The sequence below is a fragment of the Rhinopithecus roxellana genome, chromosome 11 (assembly GCF_007565055.1).
Source record: "Rhinopithecus roxellana isolate Shanxi Qingling chromosome 11, ASM756505v1, whole genome shotgun sequence".
Taxonomy (NCBI): Eukaryota; Metazoa; Chordata; class Mammalia; order Primates; family Cercopithecidae; genus Rhinopithecus; species Rhinopithecus roxellana.
Window position 1 is genome coordinate 12,252,030 of NC_044559.1, and position 17,992 is coordinate 12,270,021.

Sequence of the window (17,992 nt, forward strand, 5' to 3'; positions counted from 1 at the left end):
ATAGGGAGATCCTGTCTCTACCAAAAAAAAAAAAAAAAAAATTAAAAAATAGCCAGGTGTGGTGGTGTGCACTTGTCCCAAATACTTGTGAGGCTGAGGCAGGAGGCTCACTTGAGCCCAGGAAGTCGAGGCTGCAGTGAGCCATAATTGCACCACTGCACTTCAGCCTGGAAGACAGAGCAAGACCCTGTGTCAAAACAGCAACAACAACAACAAAACAATAATAGATACGACAAATTATCTCAGAAACTAGATTTTTTAAGAGTTGGATTAGACAAATACATGTTGATAAATTTGTATAAGAAGAAAAAAGCCAACATACAGAGTAGTAGCGATAAGAAAAGAATAGAGATATGAAAAAAATAAAAAGAATTTTGAGATAATGTATTCACTTCCTTTTAGGCATTGATCAGAATTGAAAGCAGCAAGAACTCAGGGAATTTGGCATCCCTCCGCATCCTTCCCTTGCTTTTGCTCTGTGGCCTGGGGTCAGATACTATACTCCTTGCCCTGAAGCTCCAGGTGGTTTATAGCTCCTGGCTAAGGAGGAGGAAAGTGACACTGCTTTTTATCTGACGTGGCATTTAACTCATAACCTTGGTGCATTAGGCAAGCATGACCATATAACAGTGAGTGTGATGTTAAACCATCTCTCACCACCTTCCATCTCAGGCATGGTTGGGAGCTTCTACCTCTGGACTCCCCAGACCCTTTTCACATAGGGAATCCAAAATGTTCATGACCTTTTCTGATTCCTGCCCTTGGGGTGCTTGGGAACCAGACCCCATCAGTGTAGGAGAGATGACCACCCAGGAACTGCTTGCATACAGCACAGGAAAGGGTCAGCACTGCTGGGCAAGGTGAGGTCTCCAGAGGATGCTCTTACTGGGGAAAAGAGTCTCAAATGCAACTCGGCATATGGCTTCTGGTAGTACTTCTGTGATTGTCAAGGCCATAAATTCTCATGGGGATAGGAAGCTGGACACATCAGGAGCTCTGGGCAGGGCTAGAGGGCTGGACAATGAGTCCTTTTCCCCACACCATCTGACATCCCTTGGTAATGACTGTGGGGTTAAATGGCTTTCAGGGTCTTTCCCAGGCCATGTAGGAGATAGTTGATCAGCTGTCTGGCACAGATAAGGGGGAGGAGAGGGTCAGTATGTGTGCTAATGTGTCATCCTTGGCTTAAGAGGGCACTGCCCTGCAGGTCCAGAGGGAACCCAACAAGGGGGTTGCCCTGAGCTTCATCATGCGCCCAGTGAAGGCACCTTCTGGGACTTCTGCAAGAATACTGTGCTTCTACCAGTTGGCTTCCCAGGAAGCCCAAGAACAAGAAACAAGGACAGTGTTGAATCTGGTGGAACAACAATGTCATTTCCATTTGAGACCCCCTAGGAGATCCCCACCATCCCTCTGTGCACCAGACCCTCTGCTGGTGGCCTAATGGGTCCCAGGCAGAGTCCCTAAAGTGTCCTGGGTTGCAGGTTCCCAGCCTGAACCCCTTTGTCCTTTTGAAATGATGTGGGGTCATCACAGGAAAATCACAAGCAAATACTTAGTAGTGTTCTCCAAAAGAACCTGATTCAGAGAAAAGTCCAGATTCTTTCCCTGCTGATGCTGACGAAAGAAAAAAGTGACTGCATTTGAGAGAGATACCCAAAAAGTCCACAAAGGGAACCCAGAGAGCAACCCACAAATCCAGCCCCGACATGACTCAGACAAGAGCAGCAGCAAAGTCCTGTCTTGAGGTGATTCTGAAATTGCTTTAGACACAGACCTGTGGAGGGGCAGGCAAGGAGAGTGTGGGGGTGGCCTGTGGGTCCTGCCCTAAAGAGATCACATTCTAGGCTTGGAAAGGAGACAGATGCATAGACAAGGAGCAGAGCATCCCGCCAGTCCCCGGGGCTTGCTGTGCACTGAGGGTGTCGGGATCCAGCATGCTGAAGACCTGCGGTCACGCAGTAGGAGCGTGTGTCTGGCCCTGACCCTGCAGGGTGGGAACACAACCCAAGTGAGCAAAGCAACCAGGACAATGGTGGAGAGGAGGAAAGCAGGAGCATCCGAAGTTGCAGACAAGGTGCTCATGTGATCCCACCACTCACCTGGCTGGGCTTGCGTCTCTCTGGATTTGCTGGCCTTGTCTTGGAGGCAACCAGCAGGGGACAGCACGAGGCCACAGCACCGGCTGCACATGGCCACTGCTGCTGGGGCCAGGGATACTCAATTATCAGAGAAAGGAGGCTGTGCCCGTAACCATATTCCAAAATGAGTTTTGCTGTTTCTCTCTTGGATCCAGCTTAGAGCTGAGTTAAGCTCCAGAGAAGGGAATTGGGTCACACATCTTGGTGGAGGTCTCAGATTCATTAATTTATTATTCATTCACTCACTTATTCACTCAACTGTTATTGATTGAGTGTGTATGTGGTTCCCAGCCCTTTTCAAGGACTGCAGAGGTGAGTGACATGGTCTTGTACTAATCACAACAGCAGGGACTAATGTTGGCATGGCCTTTATTGCAGGCCAGTGCTGTCCTAATCGCCTTGCTTATATCAGTTCATCAATTCCTTCAACAACCCTCTGAGGTGGACACTGTCATGATCCCAATTTTACCAAGAAGGGAACTAACACACAGAGAGTGTATTATGTGACTTGCCCAGGGTCACACAGGTGCAAACTGGTGGAACCAGGATTTGAATCCAGGTAGTCTGACTCCAGAATCCTCACTCTTTTTTTTTTTTTTTTTTTGAGACAGTCTCAGTCCATTGCCCCAACTGGGGCACAGTGGCACGATCTCTGCTCGCTGAAACCTGTGCTTCCTGGGCTCAAGTAATCCTCTTGCTTCAGCCTCCTGAGTAGGTAGGGTTATAGGCATGCGCCACCATGCTCGCCTAATTTTTTGTATTTTTAGTAGAGGTGGGGTTTGGCCATGTTGCCCAGCCTGGTCTCGAAATCCTGAGCTCAGATGATCTGCCCACCTCGGCCTCCCAAACTGCTGGGGTTACAGGCATGAGCCACTGACCCTGGCTAGATTCCTTATTCTTAATGACTTTGCAACACGGACATAACTTGAGCAGATGGCCACGACGACGTCAGATAACCATAATTCTTAGAAGAAAATAAAAAGGAGTGTTGTAATGGTGACTGGGGTTGGAGCAACCTTAGCTTCAGTGGTTAGGCAGGGACTCGGGTAGTGGGGGAATGGTGACATACAATCTAAGACCTGGCAGGGGAAGAGGATCATATTAGTGCTCAATCTCTGTGGACCCCCCGGTGTCTGAGAACACAGCTTATGACCTCTTATGGAGGACCTTTTGTCTCTGACCAAGCACCCCAACTCACCCAGAGTCTCTGGGGTCAGCTCGAGCCAATGTTCTTCAGCGAGGAGTATGCAGATGTGGACCTGGAGACAGGCTTGGGGAGGTAGGGGCTGAGCCCCCCAGTGGCAGGATGCTGAGAACCTCAAGCACTGGGCCTGCTGCTGCTGGTTTCCATACAGGCACTCAACACACACTCACACATGCACAACAACACACACAAACAGCCCCAAGCCCATGTGTATACAATTCCCCCCTCAAGGTCCCACACATCCAGTGCCTCATGTGCTCTGAAGCTCCTCAGAGCTGTCCAAACCCCAGATCCCCTCCCTAAAGTCACAGGAAGCAGTGAGACCCTGGAAATAGGAAGGTTTGGGTCTGCAGTTGGTTTTCACTACTGGGGCGCTAGTCCGTTGAGGGAGATTGTTTGGGGTCTGACACTATACAGTTAAGCAGCACCCCCTTGTAGGGGGTGCTATAAGGAATGGGAAATGGGCTTCCAGGCTCCAGGGCCGCCCTGTATGGTGAGAGGCAGGCAGAAAGCCACTGTGGTGTCTGTATTTCTTGGGGCAGGGGTTTCAAAACTGGCCAAACATCCGGATCACCTGAGAAACCCATGAAGATGACAGATTTCTAAGGTTTTCACTCACTGGGTCCAGAATGATGCCAAGAGCCTACAATTTTGCCAAGCATGCCAGTCAATTCTGCTGGTCACTACTCAGAAGAGATGTACAAGGTGGCACAAGCACAAGTCAGGGTAGGGCAGGCTGGGCTGTGGGTTGGCAATGGCTAGCCTCACCCAAGGCATTTGCTTGGTTAATGAATAGCTGCTTGCACCCCACTTCTTTGAAACATGCACCTGTGTTTGCTGGACAAACCACAGGTTCATAGTTGGGGACACTGTCTACTCCCCACACAGTGGCCACCAGGGTTGTGAGCACCCTTTCCCAGATGGCCCACTGCCCTGGTCTCCTTCCCTCTTCCCAGCAGCACACCAGCCACTCAGGGTTACCAGGACAACATCGCTTTACAAAATCCTCTTCCGGACATCTCCAGCCCAGGCCCTCTGATAACATCCAATCCCTTTTCAGTTAATAGAAAAACCCTGAGCTTTGGCAGGCTCAAAAGCACAGATCAGTTACATAATGACAAGCAAACAGCCTTCCAGGTCAGAGGCTCTGCTGTGACACAGAGGGCAAGTCCGGGGACTGACTATGACCCCTGGCACTGGTCCCCCTCTGACAGCCACAGAGAAGGGAGGCTGGCTGGCATCAGCAGGAAGAATATTTGACAGATGTGAACACTGGGCCCTCAGCTGGTACCCCAAGCCCCTATCTTTTGGCTTGGACATGGCTAAAGTGAAGCAGCAGAGCTGTAGGACTCTGAGGAAACAGTGTCCTGCAAGCACAAGGCCCTACAATTCCAGGATTCAGACCCAGGCAGGAGCCTGGGCCTCGAGTGTCACAGGCTTTGGTAGCCCCTTTCATTCAAACACAGGAGGGAAATGGTGATTATACTTGCTGTGCCTCTACTTCTGCAGACATAATTTAAATCCGAAGTTCCCATCTTGAGGCCAAGTTATATTTGTCATTCTAATTTACCCAGACTGTCTTCTGTAGAATTCAGAAATAGCTGATAAATATTTAGCCCACAATACTTTGGACAGAATTGCCAGGCAACAAAAACTGAAAACCGGGCTGGGCACAGTGGCTCATACCTGTAATCCCAACACTTTAGGAGGCCAAGGTAGAGGGATCTCCTGGGCTCAGGAGTTCGAGACCAGCCTAGACAACATGGTGAAACCTCATCTCTACAAAATACTAAAACTAGCTGGGCATGATGGTGCATGCCTGTAATCCCAGCTCCTCAGGAGGCTGAGGTGGGAGGATCGCTTGAGCCCAGGAAGTCAAGGTTGCGGTGAGCTGTGATCATGTGACAGCACTTCAACCTGGGTGACAGAGTAAGATCTTGTCTCCAAACAAAACAAAACAAAAAACAACACACACACACACACACGCAAAATACAACTGAAGACAGTTCTTAGATCCTGCTGCTTTGCTCCTGAATTGGCTCCTACAGTCTGGGTTTGTGTGTGACAATTGATTCATTAAGTTTTAGAAGAAAGAAGTCTTTAGTACCTATTTATAGACAGGGAAATTGAGGCCCAGGAAACTGACACGCCGCTCAGTACATTAGTCATGGAGCTCACCTGAAACCCCTGTCTCCTGCTCCCAAAATCTGAACTTCCCACCCGCCAAGCCGTCTCGTCTGTCCTTCAGCCCTAACATAGCGCACAGAGACCCGGGCCTTATTCTCCCCTGGGCATGGCCCAGAGCCAGAGCCCAGGCTGCACAGAGTTCTGAATACCAGCTTCCCTTCCAGGAATGCTCTGAGCATGGCCTTCAGGTTTTTACTCCACGCAAGAGGCAGCAAAGGAAGACTGCAGCTAGGAGATGTCTTTCAGCTCCATGGTCCAAAAACCAACGTGAGAAATGAATGGCAGAGACATCTACTCCATTAGAATAAATGGCAGGGCTGAAGAGGTTGCTCACAGCCATCCCCACTCCTGCAATCTCAGGGGAATGAGCTGCCTGGGGCCCCTCAGGCCTGTCCGTGGAGTGCGTGGCTTTACTGGGTTCCCTGTGCAAGAGATGTCAACCATTGTCTATTCCTTAGTAAAGGAAGCTGCCTGTCCTCAGTCCTTCAGACAGAAAAAGAGGGAGCGAGAAGGGAAGGAGAGAAGTAGGGAAGGGAGGAAGGGAGGAAGAAAGGAAGGGAGGAGGGGAGGGAGAAAGGAAGAAAGGAAGGAAGGGAAGGAGGGAGGGAGGAAGGAAGAAACGGAAGGAGGAAGGAAGGATGGGTAGAAGGGAGGGAGACTGTTTGGAGGGTCATCTTAAATCCAAAATGTTCCTCTTGTCCCAGGTCCTGGAAGGCCTGGATGAACTGAAGTTTCTCATGAGAATCCTGTATCTTTTTTAAAAAATTTGTTTTTCTTGGCATCTTTCTTGCAGAAAAAGAAATCTGTATCTTCAGATTAACTCCTCCTCCCCAGCTAACACACATCAGGCTCCCATTGCCTGCAGATAAAAACTGAGAAATGAATACAGAGAGGCAGTCTGTCTCAATTCCAGACTGAAGGAAGAATAATGTGGCTGTAGATACATTTAGAGAAAGGAGCTCAAAAGAGATGGTCAGGTGCTGGATCAGGGAGAGAACAAAGCCCGACCCATCCAGAAGCACTGGCCATGGCAATCTTCCTTACTATCAAATAGAAATAGGAGCCTTCATGCCCTGCCAGGTGAGCCGAGAGAAGAGAGAATCTGCAAGGACCTCAAAGTGCCAGGGGGCAGGAGAGGAGGCTTATGAGCTGGGGAGAAGGACAGGGCATTGGGTGGCATAAAGAGCTCTTAGAGCAGGAACGTGAGGCTGTAGTGATTGAGGGAGAGAGAGGAGGAAAAGAGCCCCATAGAAGGAACTAAGAGAAGCTGTCTGAAAGGAGGATGGAAGAATTGGAGCTTGCCCTGCAAGATTTTTTGCATTTCCCTGACTGAGGGGCAATCATTGCATGCTGGAAAACCACCCCTGTGGAGTACATAACTGCATGTTTTACAGTTTCATGGCTGAAGATATTGTCCTTTATGCCCAGTGTGGAAAAGGAGGCATTCATCTCAGCACTGACCATGACAACCCTCCTTAGCATAACATAGGAAGAACGATATAACCGTCACCGGTCAGTTTTCTCATTTTCATCTTGGCTGTGAGAACATTCAGGTGTAACATTCATGCTTGGTTCTGGTCGTTCTTTTGTTCTGGGTCACTGTATATGTGTGTCTTTTCTCCCTCTAAAAAGTTTCTGGTCCTTTCTCTATTTGCCATAAACTATGGCTTCATATGTGCTTCTAAAGCTTAACCAATTTCCTGTTCCATCGGTAAGCAGTCTGGATTGCACTGGAAGCAAGTAATTATTTTGCTCGACATCACAAAAATACTCCTCTCATTGACCCCAATTGTGTCAATATACCCTATAGAAGGGTTTTTTTGGGAATTGAAAATTCAGTGATATGCCTGTCTATGTAGGCCAGAGGCCAAGGACACAGGTCCTGCCACCCTCACCCTGATGGTCCCAATGCCCTTGGCACGTCCCAGCCCTGCCCGGATAGTCCCGCAGAAGAAGGACTCCTGGGAGAAAGCGTGCTTGACATTCAGTCCCTGGGTTCCTACCCATGCGTCGCTGTGTAATTTTTTGATGCACCCATTTGACAAATATTCATCAAGCACTTACCAACCATAGGTTATTTTCCTGGTAGTTCAGATACAAAGAGAAGTAAAATAGAAAACTAAGATTAACTAAAACTTTTCACAGAGTTAAACTGGCCCTTAGCCTATTTATGAAATATTTTCCCATCTCATTGTGTGATAATGGGCCCATTGACCTATAATGGGAAGAGGATGTTACAGGGAAAGGAGGGACTGCTGGGCAGGTGGGGGACTGGAGTAGGGGTTGGGGCTAAGACTCATGAGACTCAGGAGGTCTGCGGAGAAGGGCACACCCTGCGTGACAATTTGCCTCCTCACACGCAGCTGACACACCTCAACATCGAGTCAGCCTCCTAAAATGATGCAGGAGGAAAATCTGTTCTTTGGCTTTAAGGTCACCCTAGTGACTAAAGGGTGACCACGGCTGTGTGGGCATGATGAGAGGATTCCTAGGACTAACAACTGTTGCCCATGCAGGAGATTGCCAGGTGTTACAGTCAGACAGTGAGAGGTTGTCTGGCGCAGCTCATGAACAACTAGAAACAATACCTGTGTCCTAGAGAGGTCTGGGCTTGCCATGGAAGGAGTTTAGGCATCCAGTAGTGGCGACTCTTGGAGAAAAGGAGTAAGATCTCTCGGTGGCCGGAATCTACAGCCTACTCTGACCCAGGTGTGGCCCCACTGGGTCCTTCTAGTGGGCTTCAGTGTCTTCACCATGAAGTGAGAGGGTCAGATGTGGCCCTTTCCAGGGTGGACTCCAACCCGGCGCTGTGCTCCTAGTGGGATGGGGGTGTCCTTTGCCATGTGCTGAACCAGAACCCTTGTGCCCCACAGCCATCCTCTTCTTCTGTTCTCACCCCACAATCAAATATATCCCCCTCATTTTCCTCCCATCCACATGAAGGAAGGACTCAACACAGGGCAGAAGAAAACCAGCATTGAATTCTCTTCCAAAGCAGCAGAGAGTTCAATAGGGAGCCAAGAAGGGGGTTGAGGAACGTGCCTCTTCAGGCAGGAAACTCGCAAACGGCGATGAAGGAGGCCGTGCAGGAGATGTCATTCCAGAGCCCATTGCTCAGGAGAATCACGCAGTCCTCCCCTGAACCGTGGTCATTTGGCTCATCCTTCTTCCAGTTGCTGTAGGTCAGCCTCCCGCCCGTCACGTACATGAACTGGCCTTCGGTTGCCTCATCTGTGATGCCCAGAAAGGCAATGTCTTTGGCCACATCCTGGACGGCCTTATTCTCCTCTGCATTCTTGGGGGCAGCCACCGTGGCCTGGAGCCCAGCACACAGAGCCTTCACTTTGGAGAAAGGCATCCGCTCACCGTTGGTCACGAAGAGCTTCTTCCCAGACATTTTCCCCAAGGAGAAGGCTTGCACTGAAACCACAAACGGTGAGTGAGGCTGGCTGGGTTTGGGGCCCAGCCCAGGACAGTAGGCAAGTAGTCTGAGTTCCCTGGGAAGTCAGATCTCTGAAAAATCACCCTGTGCCCAGCAGCTCAGGCCAGAGCCTGGTCAGGAAACAGACCTCAGCTGCAGAGCCTGGGAAGGGGCATCCAGACCCCTGCAGACAGCCCAGACTCCCCTGGGATATCCCACCTTGAAAAAGCATCTGCTAAAACCTGCCCCAGCACAGGTGCACATAGGGAGACAGTCTTGGGCCCCACTGCAGGCTTGAGCACCAGGATAAGGAAGAGGCAAGGACAGACATCTGAGCTAGCGGATGCCGAGGAAGGGGCATAGACTTTGGAGACATCAGACCTCCATCCAAACCTTCCCCTGCCACTTCCTGGCTGTGTGACCTGAAATGAGTCACCAACACTTCCTGCACCTCGGTTTCCTCACCTGTCAATAAAGCAAGTTCAACAACCACAACTGAGGTTGCTGAGAGGATTGAATGAAATTGTCTTATGGGAAAATGCCACCCAGCACAGGCCCTGGTGTAGGACAAGTGTTCCTGAATTAGTTCCCCTCCCACCTCCTCCAAACCTAGAGTGTGCTGAAGAAAAGAGTGAGAGCCAAGAACACATTATGGGCAGAGAGAAAGCTCACGTTTCTTCATGTGGTCCAGTTCTGATCTCAGGCTCTGTAGCTGTCTCTCTAAGTTGGCCAGCTTAGCCTCAGTAACTGCAAAGCAACAGGGAGAAGGTATTTATGGAGAAGACCTTAACTTGGAGAGTGGAGCATTTTGAAAAAAACAAAGTGGCTTACTAAGAAGAACGCTTATTCGAGGAAAATAAGAAAGCAAAAGAAATAAAAGGGGGAAAATGACTACATTTCTGCTTCTCAGCATATATCTCTGCATCCCTTCACAATCTAGAACTTCAGGCATGGACCCCTGTCTCCACATACAGCTTGCATATTGTCATATTGTAAGAATTCATAAGAAAATACTCAACTCATTACTCTTCTTTCTGAAAACATTTCTTTGTCATTCACTTTCATTGCTCATTCCAGATACACTTTTTAATACCTTTATTATTTTGACAGACTGGTAGACAAGTATGAATAAGTAGGTTGTCATTGTTCTTTGTTCATACTGAATTTGCTCCATTTTTCTCTGAACTAAGTTGCTGTGATGTTCCCCGTCACCCAGGGTTCGAAAAAGGCAGAACGTTTTCATGCCACTCTTGTGACAATGGACATAAACCCAACCCCCTAAAGGGCCTATTTCCTCCCTGGCACCCCGGAGGTGCGCACTGGACTGTTTCCACTGAAGAAAAGCCAGGGCCCATCTGCTAAGGGGCCTGACGAGGGAATGGCCCTACATGGCTTGAACGTCTGCATCTGGGCACCTATGGGAGTCCCCTCAGGCCCCAAGTAAAGCTGAGAAGACCGGGGGTGCTGGGCTAGGATGCAAAGTTGTGCATCTTCCCATGAGGCAGCAGGAGAAGGGGACCTTCCAGCTGGCCCTCCAGCTCCCCAGGCCCGGGACCCCCAGGCCACCATGCTGAGGTATGCCCCTTACCTGAATTGTCCCCACGATCTCCTTTTTGGCCCCTTGGTCCTGGAATTCCAGGAGCCCCTGTGTTTCCTGGGGGCCCCAACTTCCCAGGAGGGCCCTGCAAACCTCTGAGCCCTTGACCTGTTGCAAGACAAAGGGACGATGACCCAGTGACTGTCATTCTTTTTTTCCAAAAAGCTCAATACTCCATTCATGTTTACCCCCTGAACAGCCAGTGAGCTAGCGATGTAACCCAAAAAAGAAAGACCCTCCTGCATCCCAGTGGAAGGCCTGCACCAAGGCCAGCTCCCTAAGCAGGTGGGACACCCCTCTGTAGGGACAACCACACACCCCCAGTTCCTATGTGGAAATATGGGATCCCGGAGAGTCAGCAAGCAGCTTTGTTTTGGAGACAATGGTATTTTACAGGGATTGTTCTGAGTGTAGCTTGGGTCCTGATGAAAGGGGAACCTTAAGCCGGGTGCGGTGGCTCATGCCTGTAATCCCAGCATTTTGGCAGGCTGAGGTGGGTGGATCACGAGGTCAGGAGATCAAGACCATCCTGGCTAACACGGTAAAACCCCGTCTCTACTAAACATATAAAAAAAATTAGCAGGGCATGGTGGCGGGCGCCTGTAGTCCCAGCTACTCAGGAAGCTGAGGCAGGAGAATGGCATGAACCTGGGAGGCGGAAGTTGGAGTGAGCTAAGATTACGCCACTGCACTCCAGCCTGGGCAACAGAGTGAGACTCCGTCTCAGAAAAAAAAAAAAAAAAAAAAGAAAGGGGAGCCTCCCCAAGTCTGTGCTTTAACCTTTGTGTGGCAGGCTCAAGCACAGATTTGCTTGAACACCTGCTGGAGGTGGAGATTTAGGAAGCCACAGAAACCTGTCCCAGACCTGGCTCTCCCTTTTCCCCCTTGGGTCCATCTCGCCCATCTCTGCCTGGGGTGCCATTGGTGACGGGGATGGCACAGGTAATCACGGAGCAGGTCTTCTGGGCATCCTCACAGGCTTTTGTTTCGGAGCAGGAAGCTGTCACCACAGACAGGAGAAGGACAGGGAATGACGGAAACAGGAACATGGTCCTTACCTTGAAGTGAAGAAAGTGAAGGAAGGGAATTTCATCCCATCTGATTTAAGTAGCATTTGCTACCCATGTGGTGTGCTGGACCCTGTGCTGGGGACAGTGGACACAGAGGGGACCATCACAACCCCTGGCTGTGAATGACTTTCAGGCTACTAGGGAAACAGGTGGGTAAAAAATGTGAGAGTTAGATCAGTGCTAAAACAAAGGCAGGTGCAAGATGAACACGAGCCCATTCTCCCTGGGGTCCCAGAGCTCCTGCCAGCACAAACCTTAACAGGTAGGCACCTCCTACTTGACAGCCCACAGGGCTCGAGGATTATACATGAGCCCTGTGTCCAGTGGTCCAGACAAAGGTGAAGAGAGCTCATTGCCTGTGTGAGCTTTGGCCCCTGGATTGCTCGGATTTCTTTCTAAAGTGCTAAAGGAGCTATGGTTTCCTTCTTCCTTTCCTATGGAAGGAAAGAGCTGTACTCAGACTGGGGCAGCAGACCTGAGGTCCCACAAGGTCCGTCTCTTGGCTGGACTTGGTTGATGACATCCACTCTCTCATTTCCTGTAAAACTTCTGATTGCCATGGTGGGGCTCCAGCTGTCCTCAGAGCAGCCCCTGTTTCACCAGCTGCTTCTTGACCATCTTGCATAATGTCTATTTTGTGACAGGCACTTGCTGTGGGATTGGGACCTAGAATGCCCTGAGGCAGGATTCTGACCTTCAAAATGGGAACTTTTTTGGTGATTGATCCTGTCCAGATGAGACTTCTCTTGGTTTGAGATCTTCCACTGAGAGGCCGTTTCACCACCAGGCTCTGAAATTTCTGCTCAGCCTGAGTCTGGAGGGATTCAGCTCCTGCTCCCCATCCTGGAGGTTGCCCAGATGCCCCCCCAGCTCTGTGCCCCTACCCAGCCATCAGAGTCTCTTCGAGCCTTTGTCCAGGTTGGCCTGTCCTCCAGGACACTTGGCAGCCGGGACCCCATGGGACTCTCCCTCTGCTCTGCTCCAGCCTCAAATCCCAACGTCCTGACTCTTGCTGCCCAACACTGCATCTGCCTTTGCTATCCCAGCCACAGTCCCTTAACCCTTCCCTTCCTCCAGAACACAGTGAGAGATGCCCAGTTGGAAGGGAACTTTCTTGGTCATGTCCTTCTCCAACTTTCCTTTTTCTATCATTTTTGTCTTTTTTTAAAAATCTCTCCTGTTGGTGCTGAATTGGCACTGGATGCCACAGTCAAGGCTTGTACCTGTCACTGGCGCGCACATGCCACTTCTATTCTTCACTTTGACAAAGACCACCCTTTAGTTTGCTCATGGCCAAGTGGATACAGGAAGCTCCCAGTTGCTTGGGCCAGAGGGAAAGAGAGGCCCCAGGTGGACCTGAAGACCCCCCCCCACCAAACCCCTACCTCACCAGGATTCAGTCAAGAAGCCAGTCTCTTGGCCCAGGGCCCCACTTCTTTCCTCCAGAAATGACTTACTAGGGCTTCCTCAGAGCCTGGAGTTAGTGGCAGGGAAGCTGGTCCTCCAGCCCAGGCCTCTGACAGGTGCCTCAGCGACGTCCAATCCAATCAGTGTGGTGACCAGGGACAGCGCTGGATTGGCCTTCAACCCCAGATTAATAATCAACCATCTCTAGAACTACTGTGTCCTGGGCAGCTCTCCAGGGCTGCTGGCAGGGTCTCTAGCACAGCGCTGGGCAGCTCTCTACGTTAGTGCCGTAACCCCCTCGTCTACTACCTCCTCGCAGGCATCCTTCTCTATGACTCAGCGCCTCTGAGCTTCCAGAGTCACAGGTTCCCAGGGTAGTTTTCTTCAGATATTTATTTTCAGAAGAAGAATGCATAGATTTTCCACCAGACAAATGCATGCACACACACATGCACACAAACACCCACATGTGCACACATCTTTCTATCAGTTGATTGAACTACTTCCATTTGTGTTTTGTTTATTGTAGGGCTAGGGTGGAGAGACTAAACACCCCTAGCTCTGAGTCACCTCCTTCCTCTCTTCTCATTTAGAATGTTTGTCAAATGTCTTCTTTGGGCATCTAGGCACACAGGGCCAGGCACAAGGGGAAGGGGTATTTGCAGCTGACTTCAATCCAAAGCTGAATGTGGGTGTTGGCACTCGCTGCTCCCTCTGTCCAGTTATCTCCTTGTATCTTTGCTTACTGGTGGCATATTGATTGACCACCAACCACTCCTTATTCCTGTAGAATGAGAAGCTCATGAGAACAGGGGTCTTGTTCCCTAGCTGTTGTTTCTCCACTGAGAAGAGTGCCTGGAAACAGAATCAATGCTCAATAAACATTTGTGGAACAAATGAATCCTCCAGCAGCATGTCCTCAAATTCCCCCTCTTCTCTCTGACTGGAGCTACAATCTGTGCCCCCTTTACCTGTGACCTCACTTTTCTAGGGCAGGAGCTATACTCAGTCCACATCTCTGTCCCCAGGGTGCAATCCAGGGCTGGGCACAGAGGAGGATTGGGTACAAGGATGAAGAGAGAGGCAGAGACTTCGAGCAGACACCAGACTGTCTGTGCTCATCCAGGCCTGAATTTCCAGAAGTGTCCAGTTCTTGTTACCAGAGGCTGGTCAAGCCGTTTAGGTCCCGGATGTGAGCTTTAATGCTTGCCTTCCTCCAAACTCACACCCATTCTTTGAAACACTTCATGTCACCAAATAACTTCAGAGGTTTGTTTTTCCCAAGTGGGGAGTGAAGTGGGTCACTTCCCTGTGACTCTGCCTGGTGATGGGGGTTTTTGTTTCTCAAGTGTCCTCACTCTGTGTACTTATGTCATCAGGCCCCATCCAGTGGCCCTCTGGTTCCCATTCAGGGGGCCTGCCAGGCACCAAGAGGGGCCCCCAAGGTAAAGAAGATCACTCTCAGAGCTGGGTTTCCTGATGCCATTGACACAATGTTGAAGAGCCCATAGGCCCAGAAGACAAAGGACTTTCAATTCACACAGCAAATAGGCAGATCTCCCAGGAAGGTGGGAAAGTGGAACTGACAGATTTGCATTGAGCTGGGATCCTAACTGTGCTGCAGACTTAGAGAAAGGGTGGTTTTGAGTGAGCAGAGGGTAGGCAGGAGGTAAATACACCTAGGAGCAAAGAAACCTGAGAAAACCTGGATTCTGGAGGGGACGAGTTTCTCCCCCAAGGATGTGTACCCATAGGTCTGTCCTCTCATAGACTCGGAGGTGAATTTATGCTGCTCTTATGACTATTACTGAGTTTTGTTATTTATGTCAAGATGAAAAATTGTGTTTCCAGTGTCTCAGCGCAGCATGATCTCCTGCATTGTGGAGACATAAACTCAGTGGAGAACCACACCCACAGCCCAGGCACCTCAGTGGTGTCTCAGATGGAGGCCAGGGAGATTTGAGTTCATCATGGGACAATTATCAAATACAGTAGGGGATAAGCAGAGTGAGAGCTGATAGAAATGACAAGCCTCAGAAATAGCCCTCCAAAGAGTGTGGACCCTACATGACAGATAAATTAATATGCACTTCAAAAGAGGGTATAATGAAGGAATAAATGAAAATTATATAATTAAATTAATAGACTAGAATTAAAAATATTATAGAGCTAATAAAATTGAATACTGGTTCTTTGTCAGAGACATAAACTTAGCAAATATGGTTGTGGTCTTTTGGGTTGTTTCCACCTTGTTGTAAAATTGCATCTCAGGCCCTTTGCCATAGGACTTCATAAAGGCTCCCACTAGAGTGTGAGAAGTAAATACTCCAGTCCCTTTGCTGTTTGGTGTGGCCATGTGACCATGAGCTACAACGAAACTTTATGTGTGCTTACAGGTTTGATATGGCTTTTGTGTTTCTTTCCCAATAATGGGTAGTGTATATCCTAGAAAGTTACATGGAACAGACATGAACTCATCTGAAAGTCTGGAGTCCACCTGACTGCTGCTGAGTCCAGACTCGCTCAGCAGAAACCAGCCAAAACTCAACAAACTGGAAGATACAGAGCAGGAAATAAAAACGTTTATTGTTGCAAGCCCTGAGAGGGAGATTTACTATTGTGTTAGCTGAGTGATACAATATCAATGATTAATAGAAAAGGTACAAGAAATTAACAAATCAGGAAGGAAAAGGGATTATTATACTAATATAGATAGTACTAACATTATAAAATTATACCATCTACAGTAGATTTTATAGCAATATATTAGAAAACTAGTTAAAATACATAATATTATAAGAAAGTTTATAATTGCTTGCTTTGGCCCTAGAAGTGTTAGAATAATGAATATATTATTGTATCACATAAAATATTAAAATGGAAGTCAAAAATTATCAACCATTTCTCCATCAACAAAATGGTTTTAAGGTGAGTTGTAGCAAATCTTCAGAGAAAAGATAATTTCTCTGTTATAGAAATGGTTTGTGTCTACAGCTACTTAGCTAACATGATTAGCCAAATATGTAACACAGAATGCATAAGGACAGAAAAAGAGAAAGGAACTCTCAGCCAACCTAATCTGTAAGTACAGATGCAAAAATACAACGTAAAAAATAGCTATTAAGACCAGCAATGTATTTATGGTTAATAGAAGTCTCTGGAATCTGATTTTCTACATTCATTAGCCCATGAATTAACTGCATAATATTTGGTAAATCACTTTGACTTCTATATGACTCAATATTCTTATTTGTAAATTTGAAAGAATGATAGCATCTATAAAAATAGGGTTAATGAGGATTACATGAGTTAATACTAGTGCCCGGTCCATAGTCTGTGTAATGAGTGTATCAAGCATCAGACCAAGTAGGGCATATCAGAGGAATGCAAGGATGGTTCAACATCAAAAAATAATGTAAATCACTAATTTAATAAAGAGTAGGTTTCATTAAGAGCCTAAATTTATATCTCTCAGATCTTGGAACTTGGAGTTCTTTTGTTCTCAAAACTAATATGTAGTCTCAAAACTCTTTTGTCATTGATGGGCATTTAGGTTGATTCCATGTCCTTGCTATTGTGAGTAGTGCTGCAATGAACATTCACATGCATGTGTTTTATGGTAGAATGATTTGTATTCCTCTGGGTATATACCCAGTAATGAGATTGCTGAGTCAAATAGTATTTTTCATTCTTTTTTTTTTACATTTCGTAAGTATAATTCATAAATAAATACCTCATAATTTCTGGTTTGATCCCCCAGAAAGATACAATAATTCTAAATATGTATGTACTTACAAATATGGCCTCAAAACATATAAAGAAACAATTGACAGAATTATAAGAAAAAGTAGACAAATCCACAATCATGTGGAAGATTTTCGTACAACTTTCTTATTAACTGATAGATCAAGCTGACACAAAAATCAGTAGATGATAAAATATTGGGATGATACACTAAAAAACCTGAATTACTTGACATACATAGAACACTGCACCCCAAAATTCAAGAGTAGATACTATTTTTATGAAACATTAATAAAAATTGAGCATATGCTGGGATATTAAAGCAAGTTTCAACAAATTTCAAAAAATGTTCCCTTACCACAGAACAATTATTCTGTATATCAATGATAAAAGGATACTTTGAAAATCTCTATATATTTAAGAGGAAAATTAAGAAGTATGCTTCTAAATAACCTGTAGGCCAAAAAAAAGCCATTCTAATAGAAATTAGAAAACACTGTAACTGAATAATCATGAATAATTAAGTATCAAAACATATAAGATCAGCTAGAGCTGCACTTGGAGGAAAATTTACAACCTTTCTACATTTTAGAAAAGAAGAATGCTGAAAATCATTAATCTAATGCCCATTTCAAAATATTAGAAAAATAAGGCAAGTTAAGCCCAAAGAAAACAGAAGAAAATAATGAAGAGCATGCAGCCATAAAAAATAACCAAATCACGTCCTTAGCAGCAACATGGATGTAGCTGGAGGCCATTATCCTAAGCAAATTAAGGCAGAGATGGAAAACCAAATACCGCATGTTCTCACCCAGAAATGGGAACTAAACACTGGATGATAGGAGCAATAAACACTGTGGATTCCAAAAGTGGGGAAGGAGGGAGGAATGCAAGGGTTGAAGAACCACCTATTGAGTATTATGTTTATTTCCTGGGTGATGGGATCACTAGGAGCCCCAACCTCAGCATCATACAGTATACTTGTGTAACAAACCTGCACATGTACTTCCTGAATCTGAGCTAATAATAAGCAGAAATTAATGAAATAAAATAAAATGCAACAGAAGGGATAAACCCACAAGTTTGTTCTTAGAAAAGACCAAAAGAATGGATACGTTTTGATGAGATTGATAAAGAGGAAAAAAGAGAAGTCACAAATAACCAATATCACAAACGATGGGGAGTCTACAACTACATATCCTATAGACAGAAAGATCATAA

At 47.2% G+C, this 17,992-nt stretch overlaps 1 protein-coding gene across 4 annotated transcripts; it reads right to left on the reverse strand.

Moving 5' to 3' along the window:
- Window positions 1-8,493: 8,493 nt before the first annotated feature.
- On the reverse strand, window positions 8,494-13,156 carry LOC104662258 (mannose-binding protein A-like). Of its 4 annotated transcripts, none has more exons than XM_010363262.2 (5): window positions 13,078-13,156; window positions 11,416-11,608; window positions 10,542-10,658; window positions 9,626-9,700; window positions 8,494-8,952 (listed from the first exon to the last, which is right to left on the reverse strand). In XM_010363262.2, the coding sequence occupies exons 2-5, from the start codon at window positions 11,597-11,599 to the stop codon at window positions 8,579-8,581; spliced, it is 750 nt and encodes a 249-aa protein (XP_010361564.1). In that variant the 5' UTR covers window positions 11,600-11,608; window positions 13,078-13,156; the 3' UTR covers window positions 8,494-8,578. The 4 variants fall into 4 exon arrangements, with proteins under 4 accessions (XP_010361564.1, XP_030797013.1, XP_010361565.1 ...); XM_030941153.1 differs by having other exon boundaries at window positions 13,006-13,087; XM_010363263.2 differs by having other exon boundaries at window positions 13,011-13,082.
- Window positions 13,157-17,992: the final 4,836 nt, after the last annotated feature.

Coding starts and splice junctions, on each gene's coding strand:
- LOC104662258 (XM_010363262.2), bottom strand. CDS start 11,599: ATGTTCCTGTTTCCGTCATTCCCTGTCCTTCTCCTGTCTGTGGTGACA. Junction 10,659..11,415: donor GGGGGAAAAGGGAGAGCCAG/GTCTGGGACAGG, acceptor GTCTTGCAACAG/GTCAAGGGCTCAGAGGTTTG. Junction 9,701..10,541: donor AGATCGTGGGGACAATTCAG/GTAAGGGGCATA, acceptor GTTGCTTTGCAG/TTACTGAGGCTAAGCTGGCC.